This window comes from Zonotrichia albicollis, chromosome 1 (genome assembly GCF_047830755.1).
Source record: "Zonotrichia albicollis isolate bZonAlb1 chromosome 1, bZonAlb1.hap1, whole genome shotgun sequence".
In the NCBI taxonomy this organism is placed as follows: Eukaryota; Metazoa; Chordata; class Aves; order Passeriformes; family Passerellidae; genus Zonotrichia; species Zonotrichia albicollis.
The window spans coordinates 6,674,510-6,692,905 of record NC_133819.1 but is presented as its reverse complement, the minus strand read 5'-3'; the positions used below and the strand labels follow the sequence as shown (position 1 = coordinate 6,692,905).

The 18,396-nt window shown below is 38.1% G+C and overlaps 1 protein-coding gene across 9 annotated transcripts in view; it reads left to right on the top strand.

Moving 5' to 3' along the window:
* Window positions 1-18,396, top strand: part of KMT2C (lysine methyltransferase 2C) — a 186,837-nt gene that overhangs the window by 88,303 nt on the left and 80,138 nt on the right. For all 9 annotated transcript variants that reach the window (XM_014269160.3, XM_026796590.2, XM_026796597.2 and 6 more), the window contains 4 exons: window positions 13,531-13,693; window positions 14,351-14,522; window positions 17,288-17,402; window positions 18,194-18,366. In XM_014269160.3, the coding sequence (XP_014124635.2) occupies window positions 13,531-13,693; window positions 14,351-14,522; window positions 17,288-17,402; window positions 18,194-18,366 (623 nt within the window). The remainder of the gene's footprint in view (window positions 1-13,530; window positions 13,694-14,350; window positions 14,523-17,287; window positions 17,403-18,193; window positions 18,367-18,396) is intronic.

Genomic DNA, 18,396 nt, shown 5'->3' with positions numbered 1-18,396 from the left:
GTGGAGGCTCTGAAGTGAAATTGTTCACTGTGTGTTCCAAACTGCTGAAGTGTGTTTCACAAAGACCTTTTCTTCCTTTTGCATGACTTGGGTAGAAAACACTTTTTTTTCATAATGCATCGAAAGAAATCCTCTTTTTTTTTTCTTCTCTCCCCACTTCCCTTGATGTATTTCATAAATGTTACTCTGAGCATTAAGGCAGTGACAGAGCAGTTCCCTAACATTCCATTGCAGGGTTTTGGAATCTGGGGGGAGGGTTATGTGTTAAAATCAGAGAGAACCTGATTTCTGAAGAGCAAAGAAAACCCACTAAAGGAAAATCACACTGCCTCTCAAATCAAGAGTGTACCTTCTTCCTTGGTAATGTGTCATTTCACTGGTGGGACTGACCCATTTTGGGGCTTTGCTGTAGAAAATGAGAATGCAGATACTTGGGCTCTCCCTTTCTCCTGTCTTTCTGTGCTCAGCAACAATGGCATAGTCCTTCAGTGTCTACAGAGGAGAGAAAATGTCAGTGGAATGCCCTCAAACTCTTGAGTGTGGAATAAGGAAATAAAATCTCATTTTAAAATGTATGAAAAATATGAAGAAATTTGTTTAAATTATTATGCCATTAGTATTTTCAGCAAATAAGAAAACTGGAGCTCTGTGTAGATTTTAAAAATCAGGAAACCATACCCATCTCTTAACCAGCATGCCAGCAGTAAGTTTATAACATTTACACAAGGAAGTGTGGCAGTACCAGCAATCTCCTCACCTTTGTAGGTGTTTTAATGCAGCCCTCCTTTTCCAGCATTATTACCACCTCACTCATGGTTGCTTCTGATTTAAATATTTTATATTCAGTCTTTTCCATAGCTCATCTGGGGTTTTTTATTGTTGGTGTTCAAGGGTCTAATTTTGCCTTTTGTGTGATGGTTATATTTTTGAAAAAAGAGTAATCAGTCTTTTGGAGTTAATATTGGTTAGTTTCAGTCAAGGACAGGTCCTCATTATGCTTTGAGCATTATGGAAATAAAAAGACCTCTTCAGCAGCTTTCTACTTAATATATAGCAGAAGAATAAAAAGAAAAAATACCTCAGTGGGACTGGTAGGTGTATTTGCTCAGCTGTAGCATTGTTTGCTTAGTGTTACACAACTGCCTCTAATCTAGGTTTCACAGCAGTTTCCCTTTTATATAGTATTTTATTTAAGCATGTCTGTTAAATTTATCATGAATGTGAGTCACGTGGGTTTTTTTGAATGAGAGCTTTACAGTCCAGACTCTTTAATGAAATTAGAATTATAAAGGGGTTCTGATTATTCCAGTCAAAAGAGTCTGAGATTTTTTTTCCTGATTACTATAAATTATATTTTGGATTTTCATTTGGGATTTTCACCCAGCCTCAAAAATATCTTAAAAACATGCTTTAAAACTCAGGAGTACTCATATTAGTCTGTTGGCATCAGTTTGCTTTTAAGCAGTAGCCTAAAAACTACTTCTGAGCTTGGTGTACTCAGCAGCTCACAAAATCAAACCATTAGCAAAAAATAGTTTTGAACTCCCTGAAGATTTTGTTATTGACTTCCATTAGTGTAAGTTCTGTCCCAGAGTTGCAGATTGAGCATAAATATTGCAGACATCAGTATGAAGTAGTGCCATTAATGCAGGTGTCGTTGAGTGGTTTTTTAATAACATGGAGCAAATCAGGCATGAGAGAGGCATCTTAGGAATCCTCACAAATGTGGAGCAACTGCCCATCCTGTGCAAGTGCATCACCTCGGTGGGAAATCAGACATTAATTGCATTAAAGCTATTTTTCCTAATAGGCCACTGTTGATAGTCATTTATTTATGTGAAAGAATTAATATTGTTTATTTTCGTGTTTATACTTGTTCTCCCCATTCTGCAGCTCTGACCTGGGAATAAGAAGTAGGCAGACAATAGTAGGTCTGCTGCCAGTAATGAATGTGTAGGTGTTCCATGAGTCATAGTCATGATTAATTATAAGAATCCTATTAAATAACATTAATTGAAGAACTGATGAAGTGGCATGTTCTCAAAGCAGAACTTCACATGAGGTTTTTTTTTAACAATGTGATTTCAGTGGTATTAATGGTTTCCCTCAAAGATGTCACTTTCCCCTTCAGTACATCAGGGAGGGAAAGTAGCTGTTATCAAATAAATAAATATTTGTTTCCTGAAGCATCTAACTTGGGTAAAATGACTTGATACACTATATTGCAGTGTCATGGTCTCACTGCAGATATATGTATTCAAGCTGCAGTCTAGGCACTTTTTTAAATAAAACTGCAAGTACTACCACATCTATCTAGCCTTTCCCTTTGCACTTTTAAAAATTTATACTTTAATATTTCCTTTCTGTTCAAAAATTTTCTTCGCTATGAAACTGCTACGCAAAGAACTGGGAAGAATGACAGAATCTGCAGAATAAATAGTGAATCTGAATCTAAATACCCAATCCAACCAAATATCCAAGCAAATATTGAGGGCTTTTTTCCTTCCAATTACTGCAAGTTGTTACAGAATCTCTGATGGTTTTTTGTGTGGTATTTCCAGGGAGATGTGTTGACAAATTATGAACCTTTAAAAGCAAATAGAGAACTTTTAGAGATATGACACAGGAAGACAGTTCAGTTGTTATTATTATTCTTTCAGCTTTGTGAGGCAAATGCTCATTTTCCAAAATATAAATGGATTTGATAACTTCAATAAGTAGGAGTTTCTGTTTTCTCAAATGTCACACCAGGTGAGGTTTTTTAATGAGAATAACCTGAAATAGATGGCAAATCATTGGGAAGATTCTTACCATTACACATCCATCACAGCAGAATGTGCCTTGGGCACCTCCACAATGTTTGCTTCCTGTCAGACATAGAATGCTGTGATGGATAAATCCCCCAGAAAAGGTCGGCCCTGGCAGCAATGCTCGCTTGTCTGGGAAGCTGAAAGGTCAGGATGTGCAGGATTCTGCCAGGACTGGGAGCTGAGCCTCTCACTAACCTGTGCTTGGACTTTCACTCTGAATTTTATGTGATCTTGTTGTGTCTGGAAGTTCATTTCTGTAGGTGAGTGCTCTGTTACAGTCTTAAACACCAGTTGAGGGTTTTTCAGCCTTTTCTGAACCCTTTTAATTGAAATAACTCAATTTTGTGGTAAACCATCTCTTGTCTTATGGGTGTTTTAAGTAAAATACTGATCCTAGTACTGTGACAGAATTGTTATCTTAGCACTGTCACAGCATTAGGATGTCATCTGATGCTGAGATTTCTATGCCATCAGATCAAATTGGTTTTAGAAAACAGTGCAATCATCTTGATTGTTTTAACCATCTGAACAGCTCTCTAATACTACTGGACTGCTGACATGAATTAGCTGAGCAGGCTGTGTCTCTTGAGGAGTTTATTTGTAGATGATGATGATGAAGCCCAGGAACCTCAATGAAGTGGCCTCTCCACTGTGTCAGCCTGGGGACAGTCTGTGTTTAGGGCTTGTGACCTTCCAGCCTGGTCTGTGTGGGAAATGCCCTGTCCAGAGCAGAGCTCTGAGAATCTCTGACTGCCTCCTGCTCTCTCTCCAGGCACCACATCTTTTGTTGACCCAAATTGTTTCCCCTTCACTAGCTCTGATGTATTATTCATGTTATTTCAATGTGGTTTTACTTTTGATAAAGGAATGGGATTTCCCCATTTGGCTGTAAACATGGTGAGAAAAAGCTTTTAGGACATTATTCCAGCCCTAGTTTAGCTGTAACCAGCTGAAATATAAATATCAAAACCTCCTTGTCCTGTCATTAGAGATTAAGGAAAAGCATTATGAAGAAGTAGGACTGTGCTTGGTTTGACTTTGTGTCACAAATGAAACAGAAGCTTTATTTAATTGTTTGTACCTTTGCATGTAACAATCTTAAAAAACACACAGAATCTTGTAGTGGAGAAAAATGAGTTTGATGTTAAAAGAGACCAAGTAGGAATTGGTGCTGGAACAGAAGAAAATATGTACATTTACTAAGGGAATCTGTGACATATAAAGCATAACACTAATCTCTGGCAGTTCTTTTCCATGTGATGGCACTAACATTTCTATAATTAAGAGCAATGGAATTATTTAGAGGAAAGCTGTGTTATAAACCATTCTTTTTTTAATTGAACAGCTGTAATTTCTACCAATGGAGCAAACTATATTATAAGAAAATGATTATTAGTTTAAAATGCAAAGTTAAATGAATGCAAAATTAACAAACAGATGGTGAAGAATTATTGTGCTTTATTTTACTCCTGGGTAAAAGGGCTCATGCAGGATTGTAAAAATGTCATCACACTTCGTAAACCTGAAAGCAAACAGAATTTGCAGTTTTGCACATCTGTTTTGGGACACTGCTAGAGGGTTAGAAGAATCAATGTTGTTTTCAAATAAGGGTATTCATCAAAAGGATATCATTTACTTAACAGTTATGGCTTCTGCTAAGCATCAGACTTAATGTTCTGTGGAATTCATTACAAAATTTGGCAGCTTTTTTCTTCACAAGCTACTGAGGCAGCATTCTGCAGAACTGAAACAAACAGCCCCTTCTTACCCTCACCTCCCTGAAGCCCAGCTGAATAACCTGCTTCAATGTTTGACCAGTAATTTTAGGGTTTTAAATTCTAGGTCAAGATGTTGCACTACACAATGCTTGCCTTAGGAATATTAGTGAAGGAACAGGATGGAAAGACATGGGGCTTAATTACTTATTTCAGTGGTTAGTGAGTTAAATCTATTATATAATATAATATTATTTATATTATATGTTATATATTATATAAATGTTATATAATATGTTTTGGAATACCATGTCTTGGGAGAAGCAATGGGACAAATACATATAGGTATCTAATTTAGTCAAGTTGAAAAAAAAAAGCTAAAAGCCCTAGCCAGATAAAACATGTCAAGTTTTTATTAGGGAAGAAATGATACTAATGTTCAAGCTGGTAGTTTCCAAGTATGCCACCTAATTGCTTTGTTTGAGCTCAATTTACAGAAATTAGTGAACTGAAGATGTAGGATTTTGTTTATGATGACTTTGTGCCATTTGGAGACTGCAATTTAGGAACAGCCAAGGAAATAGGAATTATGAACAATAAGGTACTGATTGCAGTCAGTGGGGAAGGAATACTTAGGAGGTGCTCACTAATGAGGAAGGTATTAAAGGCAGGAAATTCTTGCATTTTTTATGTCTCTACATAATCCAGAGTTTCTTGTCACTCCATCCCTTCTATTACCTTGTAAATTATATGTATCATTGAGTGTATGTAGTGACTTTGGCTGACATTAACTTTCTGTTTAATCGGGGTAATGTATCTTCAAAATCTTTCTTGAAAGAGTGCATTATTAAGACAATGAAATGAAAACACAAAGTAAGGCCATGTCAGAAGACAGGCTGTCTGCACATAGTTAACATCTTTTGCACACAGTTTGTGTCCTTTGCACACAATTAATGTCTTTTGTGCCTTGGCCTGACTATGAATCTTTAACTGTATGATCACATGCAGAACAGTTTGTGCCTAGTTCAGTCCATAGGATGGACATTGCTGTCTTAGTATAAATCTCTTCAATATTCCATTTTTTTAAATTTTTGTTTAGTGTGTAGGTATGTAGACTATGCAGGTACTGCTGAGAAGAAAGATTTCCTCATTTCTGCATGATTTTTTCGATAATGTTTTTTACTATAATAAACATGTGAATAACTTGTCTGTAAATTTTATTTAACTAGCAGATTTATGTGGCCTTGTTATGTGTCTTAGGCTACGTTTGCCACCAGAGAAGTTGAATTTATTTATATCTGCTAATTTGGATGGCAAATTGAAGGAGTTTCAAAAATATTCAGCCTTAGTTAAAAAGGTTGCACTGAAATTGCAGTTCTTCATTCTGGTGCAGTTGTGAGTGCACAATCTACGTTGAAATTAAGGCTGAATTTTTGCAGGGCAAAGAAAACTTTTAACAGTGAGATTAAGAACTTTAAAAAAACAAACAAAAAAAATTAAGAAAAATGTTACTTAGTAAAATTAAGTGATACCTGCCCAGTATCATCAAGGAGCTTCCTGGAAGAGATGAAATTGCAACTCTTTTGCAGGCCATTGCTCTTTTGCCATAACTAAGTGCTTTTCTTCTCCCATGAGCCATCCACAACATTTTCCAATATTTCCTTTTTTTTCTCTGTAAATTAAGCACAGTCTCACAGGTAACAGGCTTCTTGAAGTCAGTGACTCTTCTTAAAAGATCTATTTTATGTACAAAATACACGTTTGATCTGTAATGCTCCTTGTGTTTTAATGCACACACGTGTGCATGTCTGCCCGTTCCTTTGTCTCCATGTCTTGTGTTGCCTTGTGCTTGTCTGCCTGTATCATTTCCTTTTGTCAGGGAGAAAAGGGAGAGGCAGACCTCCCAAACTGCAGGTTAAAGCCTTTGTGGCTGCATGAGAGCGCTGCTATTTGAGCTGGCTGGCTGATAGTGATACAGCACTAGGTGTCAGAGAACAGTGTACTTTACCTCCTTCTAATCTTCATCCAATTTCAGCTGTCTCAGACTTCTGACTTTTTGTTCAGGTTAATATTTTTAGCCATTCCACTCTTCATCTCTCCTTAGCATTTCTCATCCCTTTTGCCTTGGTTCTTTCTGAGATCTGTCCCATCACCACTTCCTGAGTCTTGCACCCGAGTTCCCTTAAGGTCTTTGTCCAATTTGAGTGCCCAGGTTTGATTAATTGGCCCTTCAAGTGTTGTCCCTGCTCCTCCTCAGCTTCCATCTCCATCCATGGTTTCTCCTCCCAGTCTCATCAGATTCTTTCACACAGTGAATCCCTTTTGTCTCTCTGCTCCTTGTCCATCTGCCTGTGTGCTGGATACTCCTATTCCCCAGATGATTAAGTGACAGCAGTATCAGCATCCTTAGGGATGTCTGCTTTCCATTCCAGTGGCTTTTTGTGCTTAGGCTTAGAGTATTTATTACAGACTTCCTCCCTTAATCCTTGTCAGACTGAAGGAACCTTTGCAGGAGGTACATGATGCCCAGTCAGTGCTGGAAATTGGAGAGGATCAGTCATGATCAGTGAGAGTAGGTTTTTCTGTGATTTTTCACTGACAAACTTGTGGAAGTGTTTTACATTAAAAAAGAGATAGTTTTCTCAAGCTTCCTCACATCTGGGTAGATGTGCAGGGAAAGGGCAGAAGTTGCATCCCCCATTCTAAAACTCATGACAAATTACAAGTCCCATAAATGAGGCTGTTTTTAAGATTAACAAAATGTTTTTGTTAATGACTTTCCTGTTGTCAGAAATGGCTGGAAAGTTTTGTCTAAGTGTTCCAATAACATCTAAGAGAATTTAGAGATGTGTTGTTAAAAGTTTACCCCAGCTCTTTATTGTTCAGAAAACTTGCAAAAATAGAAGAGTATTTATATGAAAGTATTTTTTAAGTCTCCATTAACATCCCTTCTTTGATAGTGCTATGCTGACACAAACTTTGGTGTGGTACCAGTAAAGAACTTGTGTCAACATAGGACAGCTCAAGACTCTCATGTGAATTTTGTCCCCCTGTGGATGTGCCTACCTGAGAGCTGTGTTGCAATTCCAGCTGCAGGCAGTGGAGATCTGGCCAGTGTTGTCAGTGGAGCCTGAAAATGGTAACCCACTGTTTGGCCAGCTGAATTGCCATGAAGTAAATTCCATACAATGACTGAACCTTATTGAAAATAATGAAATTTGGATGTTCTCATCAGGCCTTGTGTCCTTTGGAAGCACAGTGTGACAGTATGAGCAGTAAATTCTCCTTTTACTTTAAATGCCTTTATAAATGTACTTATGGCATACCCCATAGAATGCTTGAGCTGCTTCACAATCCCCATATATGATTTAGGAGTTTAGGAGCTGTGCTGGGTTTGACAGAAAGTTGACTTCATCCCAGTGTGTTCTGCAATGACCAGTAACAGATGCCTAGAGATGATCATTAAACAACAAGCATGTAGCAATGTTTCCCTCAATTATTTTTTCTCAAGCCTCCAACAATTTGTGGCTCAGCCCGTGCTCTGCCAACACAAAGAAATGTCTACACACACTTCTTAAGACCTTCTGAGCATGAATCAAATGGAACTGGCACAATAGTCTGTTTTCTGAGCCTGCCAAAAAGCAGCCTCAAACCAAAGCTGATGATTTTTGTTCTTGTCTTGTTTGTCCTGGAGTTGCTGATGCTGAAGCCTAATAACCACAGTTTAAATTACATTAAACATTATTGACCTTCTTGTTGTTGACAGTCTAACTAAACAACAGGCTCATGTGTGCTCTTCTGCCATGGTGGATATTAAATGGGAATTAAGGGAGTAGCTGGTTGATAGCTGTGGAAAAGCTAGCCTCACTAAAAACATTTACATTATCCTAACTCTTGCAGAAAACGAGGAGGTGATTAAAAAAAAAACCAAACTTTTTCTTCATGGAAGTGTGAAAAAAGCAGCAAAGGCAGAGCCTGTGAGGGAGATCATATCCATGCAGTTATTCTGCTAGCTTATGTAATGATGAGTAAAACACAGCTCTAAGGCACCCAAACCCTTCAGTGGAGCTTCTGAATAAACAGGGTTTGGGAACATTTCAGGTTATATGAGGAAGAATTTGTGTGCAATAAAGTTTGTATGTTTTCTCCTACCTATTTCAGGTTTCAAATAAAAAGCATCTTACTTAGCAAACTTGATTCTTGCAAGTTTTTAACCTATTCATCACTATTACAAAAAACACCCCTCCAAAACTTGAATGCTTTTTTTCTCTGAATTCTTAAATGCCTTAATAGTAACACAGTTTATTTAATGTACTTTTTAATGAAGATGAAAAAGAGAGGCAACTGGTGTGAAGGAGAAACAAAACAGTGACTTGTAGAGAGCCTGAAATTTCCACTCTTAAAAAGAGTCTTCTGCTTTCTGCCTTGATTGAATGTGTTGAGTCACTGTGTTAAGGTTTGAGGAAGAGGAGTAACTGATCTCTGATTGACTTGCTTGGTATAAATTGAAGTTATTTCCAAATCTGTGACATGAGTCATATAAAATAAAAAAAAATAGAAGGTAATTTCCAGTACTCCTGGAAAGGTGTTCTGTTTAGTACTTCTAATTAGTAGTTCAGTGGAAAGCCATTAATTGTTTTTATGTTGCCATTTTACTGCATTGTGCTCTTTAGTGCTTTATGGTACTTAAACCAGTGTATTTGACATGAGAGGTGCTAATGGTCATTAGTGTCTGCAAGCAATATAAAACTCTTTCTAGATGATGGAGTAACCAATGAAGATTATCAGAACCACCACAGAACATACTTCATTAATCACTGTTTATAGAAAAATTTCTTCATGCTCTCCTTAATGACAGGTTGTTAAGGTCCAGTTCTCTTCAGTCACAGGTTTGTGTGACAGCATTCTCTATAGCTAAACTGTTTGAAATTTGTTCTTACAGGTAGTACATTAAATTGTTTAACCAAGGACAGATGGCTTGTGTGTATTTTTGGTACACTATCATAAAATTAAAAGTTCTTATTGTTCTCATAGATTGTGTCACCTGATCTTTTTTAAAGAAAAAGTTAATAATCAGTGAAAAACTTGTCATTTGCTTACGAACATTTTGCAATTGACAGTACTAACATTTAGATTTAGAACACTAACCAAGTTGCAAAGTACTTACTCAAAGACTGTATTTTAGCCTTTCTTTAATATATGTCTTCTAAGGGTTGTTACTTGTCTGGTTGCAGAGACAGTAATACTATAAAGTAATTCTGAAGGCAATAAAATGATAAAACATGACCTCTGATTAGTTCTTGGTGCTATCTGGATAAACTCTTTCATTGTCTTACAGGCATCTTTTTATAATTTGAACTTGCACAGGATTTTGGAGTACTCCAAAGTATGGAGCAGCAGGAAGGTTAGAGATATGTAAACAAAAAGCTGCTGCTCTTGTCACCATTTTCCACTTTTGCCATCTGTTTCCAGTAAAGCCAGTAGGATTTGTGACATCAGCTGAGCTCAACAAGGCAGAATTAACATTTTTGTTCAGCTGGTTTTGGTGCAATTACGGTTGTAGCAAGGAGGTTTTTGAGTTTTTGTCTTCCTGGAAATCTTCTGTGTGGTTTGTGCCACTCTTATTTCATGGGGTGAAATTTATTCATGCTCTCCCATAGAGCTAGAATACAGAGAAGAGATTAATCAGGTTTTGTTTTCTGTGTGTTCACTTAGTTCTTCCTCTTCCACTGTATTATGTTCAACAATGTCATATTTGAGCCAGTGGGATTAGTAAATAAAGGGAATTTTAAAATCAGATTTTAAAGATGGCATAGCTTTTGCTTTTAAAAATCAGTTCCTTTTCTGTCTGAAAAAGCAGATATAAAAAAACAAAAAAGTCAAAATTATCAAGTAGAAAGAGGAGTGGATAGTTTTAAATGATGGAAATCACAGTAGCAAGAAGTAGCACAAGTAGGGATGGACTCAGAGCTTTGTTGCAATGGACAAGTGCACAAGGAACTGCTGAAGGGAACAGTTGGTAACCACTGAAGGACTTCCTGAGTAAGAAAATAGTCTGCTAGCTCTGCTTTAGTTTATTTCCTTGAGTGTACTATGAATAAGTAATAAATTATCTCTCCAGCATTTTGACACCTTATAAAGTTGGGGTTTTTTTTCCTGTAAAACAGGAATGTAAAATTATTTGATCCATAAACAAAACAGTGTTTGTCTTGCCTTGACAGATTACCATTTTCCAATACCTGCCCTTCAAATTCAGCTTCCACCCCTTTCCCACAACACCTTATTTTGTGCTCATACCAATGAAACTGGAGACTCCAGCCTGTCCTGGCTCTGGGACTGTCCTCATATGGGCATGCATCTCCTGGGCAGCATGATTTACTGCTTCATTCCATCTCCTGCTGTCATGGTGCCATGTTTTAGCAGTAGTAAAGTCTTATTTGTTACTGATTTTATTTAGCAGAGCTTTTAATATTTTTGTTTAATTTAATACATTTCTGCTGTTCTTTTGGGGTCATAGCATGGGGCCTGGCTTCAGAGGAGTGTTGGCTTCTAGTGCTGGAAAAGTAACTCTTCTCACCAACATCTGCTGCCAAAAAAGTCCCTTTGGGCATTAGTTTCTTCAGACTGCTTTATCTCTCTTACAAATTCAGCAAATGTTGATATTCTGTGCTTTTTATTTGCTTCAGATGATACATACCACATTGTTTTCAAAGTGTGTTTCATTTATCTGCCAAATGCTTTTCATTGCCAGTGCAGTTTAGCAGATGGGTTTGAAGGGTTCAATTACATGTAACTTGGGCTTCCATTTTTCTTCCAGCATCTTTATGTGGTTCCTTAAACCACCATCAACATTTTTCAAGGTTTTTTAGGAATCCTGTAGTTTCCTAATTTTCAATAATTTCTTCATTTATTCATGGAACACTTGGGAAAAGTTACATTCTGATTTTGTAGTTGCTACGTACCATGGTTGATTGGTGGTTTTGAAAAACAGATGTGGTATCTAAAAATGCCATTTATAGTGCTATTTGATTCCATTATTCCTAGCTTTTAATAAATGTTGGATTATTTAAGTGCTTACAGTTCTTTCATAATTTTCTTTTCCTGATTAAATAGCTACTAAGGGTCAATGATGGAATCCAGCAAACTCTTGTTGAATACTTTTTTGAGGGATACATTTTGGACCTTAGCTCCTCCCAAGTTCCCCTTTCTATTTTTTTGTCTACTGAATAAAATCTTTGAAAAAAGTGTGGCCTGTAAGAGTTAAACCTGGTCCATCTCCATAGGTTTTCAGAACATCAAGGACAAAACAGGGCAGTGGTTGTGTGTGGCTCAGAGTAGAGCTGCAGTTCTTGTTCTTGGAGGCTTTGGGCTGTATTTTCATGGGTTTACATCTAAGTTCAGGATTTACCTTGTGCAGCATCCTCAGCAAGTGCTCACTGAGGGTATCATTTCCTAAAAGGAGTTTCTTGCAGGATTTTGGTTTTGTTGGCAATCCTTAAATGTAATTACCATTGCTGCTGCCTTGCTCTCCTTCAAGAGCTCCATGTTATTATTTGCTTACCTTGTTCCCTCTCCTCTGCTCTGCATTTCAGCTGGTAAAGTACCAGGATGCATTTACCTGCACATCAGCAGCTGTTAGACATGGGTAGGGGTGAGATGTCTGCAGATCACAGGACAGACTGAGCATTGTCAGTACTTCTCCTTGGTGATCCCCTTTCATTTCTTTGCCAGAACATTTTCTCTCTTTACACTGCAGTTCTGTTTAGCATACACTAATATTTTTTCTGTCTCTTGTCCATGAGTTCTGGTGCTGGCAGATATTTTTCTGAAGATGTTCATTTCATCTGGTTTTAAAGAATATCAAGGTAGCTGTTGACACAGCTTTGTGATTTGTATTTTCATATGGGCTGGTTTTGATATCGTGGACTTGTAGTAGCGCTATTTCATGCCTAATTTTATGCCAGGCTTTGAAACAGAGAAGAATTATGGGAATAAATATTGTCTGTATTCTAAGAATTAAGCAGATGCAGTACATAACTTTTCTTTGATTTGGTTTATGTTTGTATTTGGATGTTACTTGACACTTCAGCTAGTAATCAAACACACCAGTGTTAGTGTTGTATTTTTATTGTGAAAAATGAGAGTCCCTGAGCTCAGTTGTTGCTGTATATTATGTATGCCTTCTTGTGAGCTGCTGACCTGTTTTTTCTTAAGTTTACTGAAAATCTTACGGTGCTGTGCCTTAAGAATTATTGTTGCCTTGGTGAAAAAGTGCAAAAGGATGTTACAGTGCTTCAGGGACTGTAATGAATCCGGGAAAGGAAAAAGACTGATTAACTGAATCAGAAAGGTGTGGGTGATTTTTTACAAGCAGACTGATAGACTCTGCTCTCTCTTGACTGGAGAACTGGAGGATCATTGCGTAGTTCTTTCTGAGAAATTATTTCTCTGGTGTCTAATAATAATTGTGCTTATTTATGACTTCTCAAAGTTAGGTAGTGATATTTGTGTAGTCTTGAAAGGCAAGATGAGAAGAAAGTGCAGGGTTATGTAATGCATTATCATCCCAGAGAGAATTGTATAATGCCAGTAAGATTTTTGGGAGAACATCATACTTGAGTTCCATTTGCATTTCTGATTACAGCGTCTGTGGTTTTGCATTACAGCTTACAGAGCCATGTGGTTTTTAGTCATAACCTATTGACAGCATGGTGTCATCTGCCTTTATTTTCAGAATAAGTCTCCAAGCCCCATTACTGAAGACATAGCTCAAGTTAGATAACATAGAATGAAAATGCTTTTCTGTGACAAGAAGGATCTTAATTGTCAGAGTGTGTTTGGGAGTGCAGCTGAAAGACAACACTACCCACTAGTTTCCTTCTCAGTATTCACTACCTCCTACTGGCCAGGGTGTTCATCTGCTAAATGAATGGGGGGAACAGATCTGGCTAAAAAACTTACAAGAAAAATAAATTTTTAAATGACTTGTTCTGTTTGTTTTTCAGCGATGTGCATTTTGTAAGCACCTTGGAGCCACTATCAAATGCTGTGAAGAGAAATGTACCCAGATGTACCATTACCCCTGTGCTGCTGGAGCAGGCACATTTCAGGATTTCAGTAACTTGTCCCTCCTTTGTCCAGACCACATTGATCAGGCTCCTGAAAGATGTAAGTACACAGTGTTCAAATGGCACAATTAGTACCAAGTTTTATAAAAAATAGGATCAACTTAAGAATGAATTTGTTTACATGCACAGTGACAGTTCACATACCCAAGAATTCATGTGTGTTCAGGGATAGAAAAGATGTGAGTTCATATTGTTCTGTTTTTGAAGACCAGCAGTCCTGCACAGCAAATGTTTTTCTTTTAATGACAGAACAAGGAAGAGGCTTACTGGTAAGGCTTGTCTTCTGTCAGGTTTTTTTCAAATTGATAGGCTTGCTTGTCCTAACTCAAGTTAGAGCAACCTTCTTGCAAACATTTAAGCTAAATAACAGATATAGGTCTGTTAAATTTAGTTCTCTTTATTTTGTACTTGTTCCACAAAGGAATTGGTTCCTAAACTCTCAGCTTTATCTTGAGGAGAATAAAACAGTTTCTTTTGTAACACTTCATTAAGGTTTAAAATGAATTTACTTTTGTTATGAGAAGATTAGTTGAGAAAATTGAATTAAAGTAGTAACTATTAAATATATTAATTAAATTTGAACTTCATAAGAATGGTCAAGTTTTGTATGCACAAGAACTACTAAGTAATTTTTTGAGTTTGTTGAATTGTTCATAATTTTGAACAAAATAATAATTGAAAAAATATTTCTTTTTAGCAAAGGAAGAAGCAAATTGTGCAGTGTGCGACAGCCCTGGAGACCTCTTAGATCAACTTTTTTGTACTACCTGTGGCCAGCACTACCATGGGATGTGCCTGGACATTCAAGTCACACCTTTAAAAAGAGCAGGTTGGCAGTGTCCTGATTGCAAAGTGTGCCAGAACTGCAAGTAAGTGAGACTTACAGGATATGGAGGAGGATGGTGTGAGATTTGTGTGCTGTGGTTTTGAAATGCATATTTCATTAAATACTTTGGGTGTTTTTCTAAAAAGTGTAGATTATTTCCCCATCTCTTCTGTTGTATTAAGTAGCTGAGCAAACCCTTGTGTTGGAAGCTTTGTTCTAAAAGACCTGAGCTGAAATTCCTGTGTGTTTCACCCCTCAAGTTACCATTATCATGGCAGGTTCTGGAAAGCAGCAAAACATTCCGATTTTTTTCCTCCTTTTATATACAGGAGAATTTTTCTCAAATATACCAAATAAATAATTTTACTCTAGTGTTTTCACAGTCAAATAACCTGTGCTTTTACTCAGCTGACAATTCACTTATGCCTGTACCTGCACTCTGGGCAGGTCTCCTGCATTAGGTCCTCTCATTTCATGTCTTTGAGAGGCAGATAACGAATCATAATGAAAACAAAACCATGGCTTAGTTGAGCAAAGAAACAAAGTGACATGAGTGGCCCTGACTGAGCAGTTGCACCAGACAAAGGCAGAGACAATGAAACTTAGTTGCTGTGGCACTGTAAGGGTTCACTTAGAAAATCCTGACTGCTTGTGGGCTTGTTCTCTTATAACTTCATCTGATGGGCACTGCAGGGTTCTTTTGCTTGCTTGTTTTTTTAAAGGACTTACTGAAAAAGAAATGAGTTTTGTTCACCTCCAGTCAGATCAGCTGGGACAGTATGAAGGAAAAAATCCACTCTGCCACTGCTTCACGTCTCTGATCAGTTAGTGCTTTCCTGTTTTCCAAGCAGAACACTTGATGTTTGCTAGCATTCACTCAACTCACTTCAATAAAAGGATGTTCGCTGATCACACATAGCAGATAGCAAATCTCAGCAATGAAGCTAGAATAGAAAAGAATGTTCCGAATAGTATCCCTGAAAATGTTATACTGGGCAATTACAGCATCTGCTAACAAATCTTCTCTTTAGTGAAAAAGCAGAGAAAATGTGGTATGTTCACAGCCAGTCCATGGGACCACTTGAGATATGTCCGTGGGTTCTGAGGGAACTGGTGGATTAAGTGGCTGAGCCACCATCCATCATACTTGAGAAGTTTTGGCAGTCTGGTGAAGTTCTCACTCACTGGAAAAGGAGAAACATAGACCCAGTTTTTACAAAGGGAAATATGGAAGATCTGGGGAACCACAGACCAGTCAATCTCACCTGCCAGCCTACCAGGGTCATGGAGCAGATCCTCCTGGAAACTGTGCTGAGACACATGGGACTTAAGGAGGTGATGGTGACAGACACCATCACTTCACTGAGGGCAGACAGTGCCTGAAAAATTTGGTGCCTGCTGTGATGAGGTTACAGAGTTTGTGGAGGAAGAGCAACTGATGTCACCTGTCTGGACTTGTGCAAAGTGTTCAGCACTGCCCAATACACTGTCCTTGTCTCAAAACTGGACAGAGATGGATTTGACAGATGGAGCACCCCATGGATTCATGAGCTGGAGTCAAAAACTGAAGTGGAGACCAGTGATGAGTGTTGTTCTTAAGGGGTTGGAATTGGGGCTAGTGCTGTTATAAACATCTTTGTTATGACATGGGCAGTGGGGTCAAGGGCACCCTCAGCAGCTTTGCCACTGACACCAAGCTGTGTGGGACAATTGATGCTGAAGAGGAGGGATCCCATCCAGAGGGAGCTGAGCAGGCTGGAGAGGTGGGGCTGGGGGACACTCAGGAACTTCAACCAAATGCAGCCTTGTGCACCTGGACTGGGGCAGTTCCAAGCACGAGTCCCGGCTGGGCAGAGGGGCACTCAGATCAGAGAAACCATGGATGCCTCACCCTGGAAGTGTTCAAGGCCAGGCTGGATGGGCTTTGAGCAGCCCATGGTGGGAAATGTCACTGCCCATGGAACTGGATGGTCTTTAAAGTCCTTTCCAACCCAAACCATTCTTTGATTCTATAATTACTTCAAGTGATATGGCAGTTCTTCACCATTATGGGAAGAACAGCATTTTAAGCATATCTTCATGCAAAGAGAGGGCTTTTTAGAACACCAGGTCTCCCAGGTAATGAGGTAGTATCCAGCATGTATAATGCCATGTACTGCAAGGCTTTATCTAGGCAAATCTTGTTGCATGTTTACTTACTGCATTCATTTATTTAAATGAAGGCAGAACACAATGGCTTTAGATATTACCAAACTATTTGTCTTGTTCTCAGCAAATTTATTTTATCACTAGAATCTGTGGTGGAGCTCTGTAATACATCATTGTAGAAAAATAGAAATATCTTCCTTTAATGTTTGTTTTGCTCTTGCAGTCATATTGTCTGACACTGTAGGAGCTCCAATAATCAGACTTGATGGCTCCTTTTTTCCTTTGAAAAAATTACAGTCAGACTGCAGAAGCAAGTACAATTGGATGTTTTCTTCAGAAAGAAATAAAATGTACATTGCAGATTTTGAACTGATTTCAGTACAGAAAGGCCATCAAATCTATCTACACATGTGTAAGTGAAAGTGTGCCAATATCTGGTATTCAAAATGGTTGCACAGGCTCAGCTCTTGGTGAATAAACATAGTTGTATGTACTTGTATTTAAAAATGAAATTGAAGGCATTGTCTCTGGAGATATTTGTAAGTAGTGTTTGTATATTTTTATGTGCACACCTGTGTCTTCCTGTTTAGATTTTTATTGAAACAGATATTTTGTTGCTGCTTGTTGAAGTTATTTTTGATCACTTGTTACTTTCCTTAGACACTCTGGGGAAGACAACAAGATGCTGGTGTGTGATACATGTGACAAAGGCTACCACACTTTCTGTCTACAGCCAGTTATGGATGCTGTACCAACAAATGGTTGGAAATGTAAAGTAAGTGGAAAGGTTTCAGAGTAACTTCTGGTCATTTTTAAGAGCCCAGACTTTGTTATCCACACTGTGCTGTTCCAGGTGTATTGTGGAATGCTGTTGCTATGTAATATAATTTGTAATTTCTGAAGGAATCCCACTTGGATGTAAATCCTGTGGCTCCACAGCTGCTCTGTGGGGGGAGCTGTCAGTGCTGGGGCTGAATCAGCCTGTGTAGGACAGTAAATCAGCTCCACAGGGAAAAGAGAAGTGTAGGATCCAGGTGCAGTGGATAACCTGCAGTTAATAACAGCTGCTCTTGTGATACAATGGGAGCAAAAATGTAAACTCAAAGCTCTATAGTAGTGTATGTAATCCATACTTGAAGTCTCTTGGTATTCAACTCCTCCTTGCTTACCAAAACAGTTCTCCAGCTTGTGGGTTCCTTTGCATTTGGGGAAAGCAAGATGAATTTGTTGTTTTATCAGTAACTTTGTAAGTAATTGCAATGGGAAGTCCTTGTATATGAGATGTATGTAATGTTACAGCAGTTTGTGGCAGTCATATGATAACTGAGAGTAGCAATAAAAAAGTTTTATCTCATAAGAAATACTCCTTTCAAGTCAGGAGTAGTGTCAGGAAACTTGTTACTGTTGTGCAGGTTATTCATGCTCTGCTATCAGATCCTGGGTGTCTTTGTGTTATCAAGGACAAAAGCTATTAAATTTAATTCAAATCAGGAAAATGTCAGTTAATGGCAGTTCTACCACATTGTGAAATACCATCATTAACTGCTAAATTCTTGTGATCTCTAGAACTGTAGAGTATGTGCTGAGTGTGGCACACGAACAAGTTGTCAGTGGCACCATAATTGTTTGGTATGTGACAGTTGTTACCAACAGCAAGACAACTTATCTTGTCCTTTCTGTGAAAAACTGTGCCTCCAAGACTTCCAGAAAGATATGTTGCATTGTCACATGTGCAAAAGGTGAGTACCCAGCTTTTGTTAATTGGTACT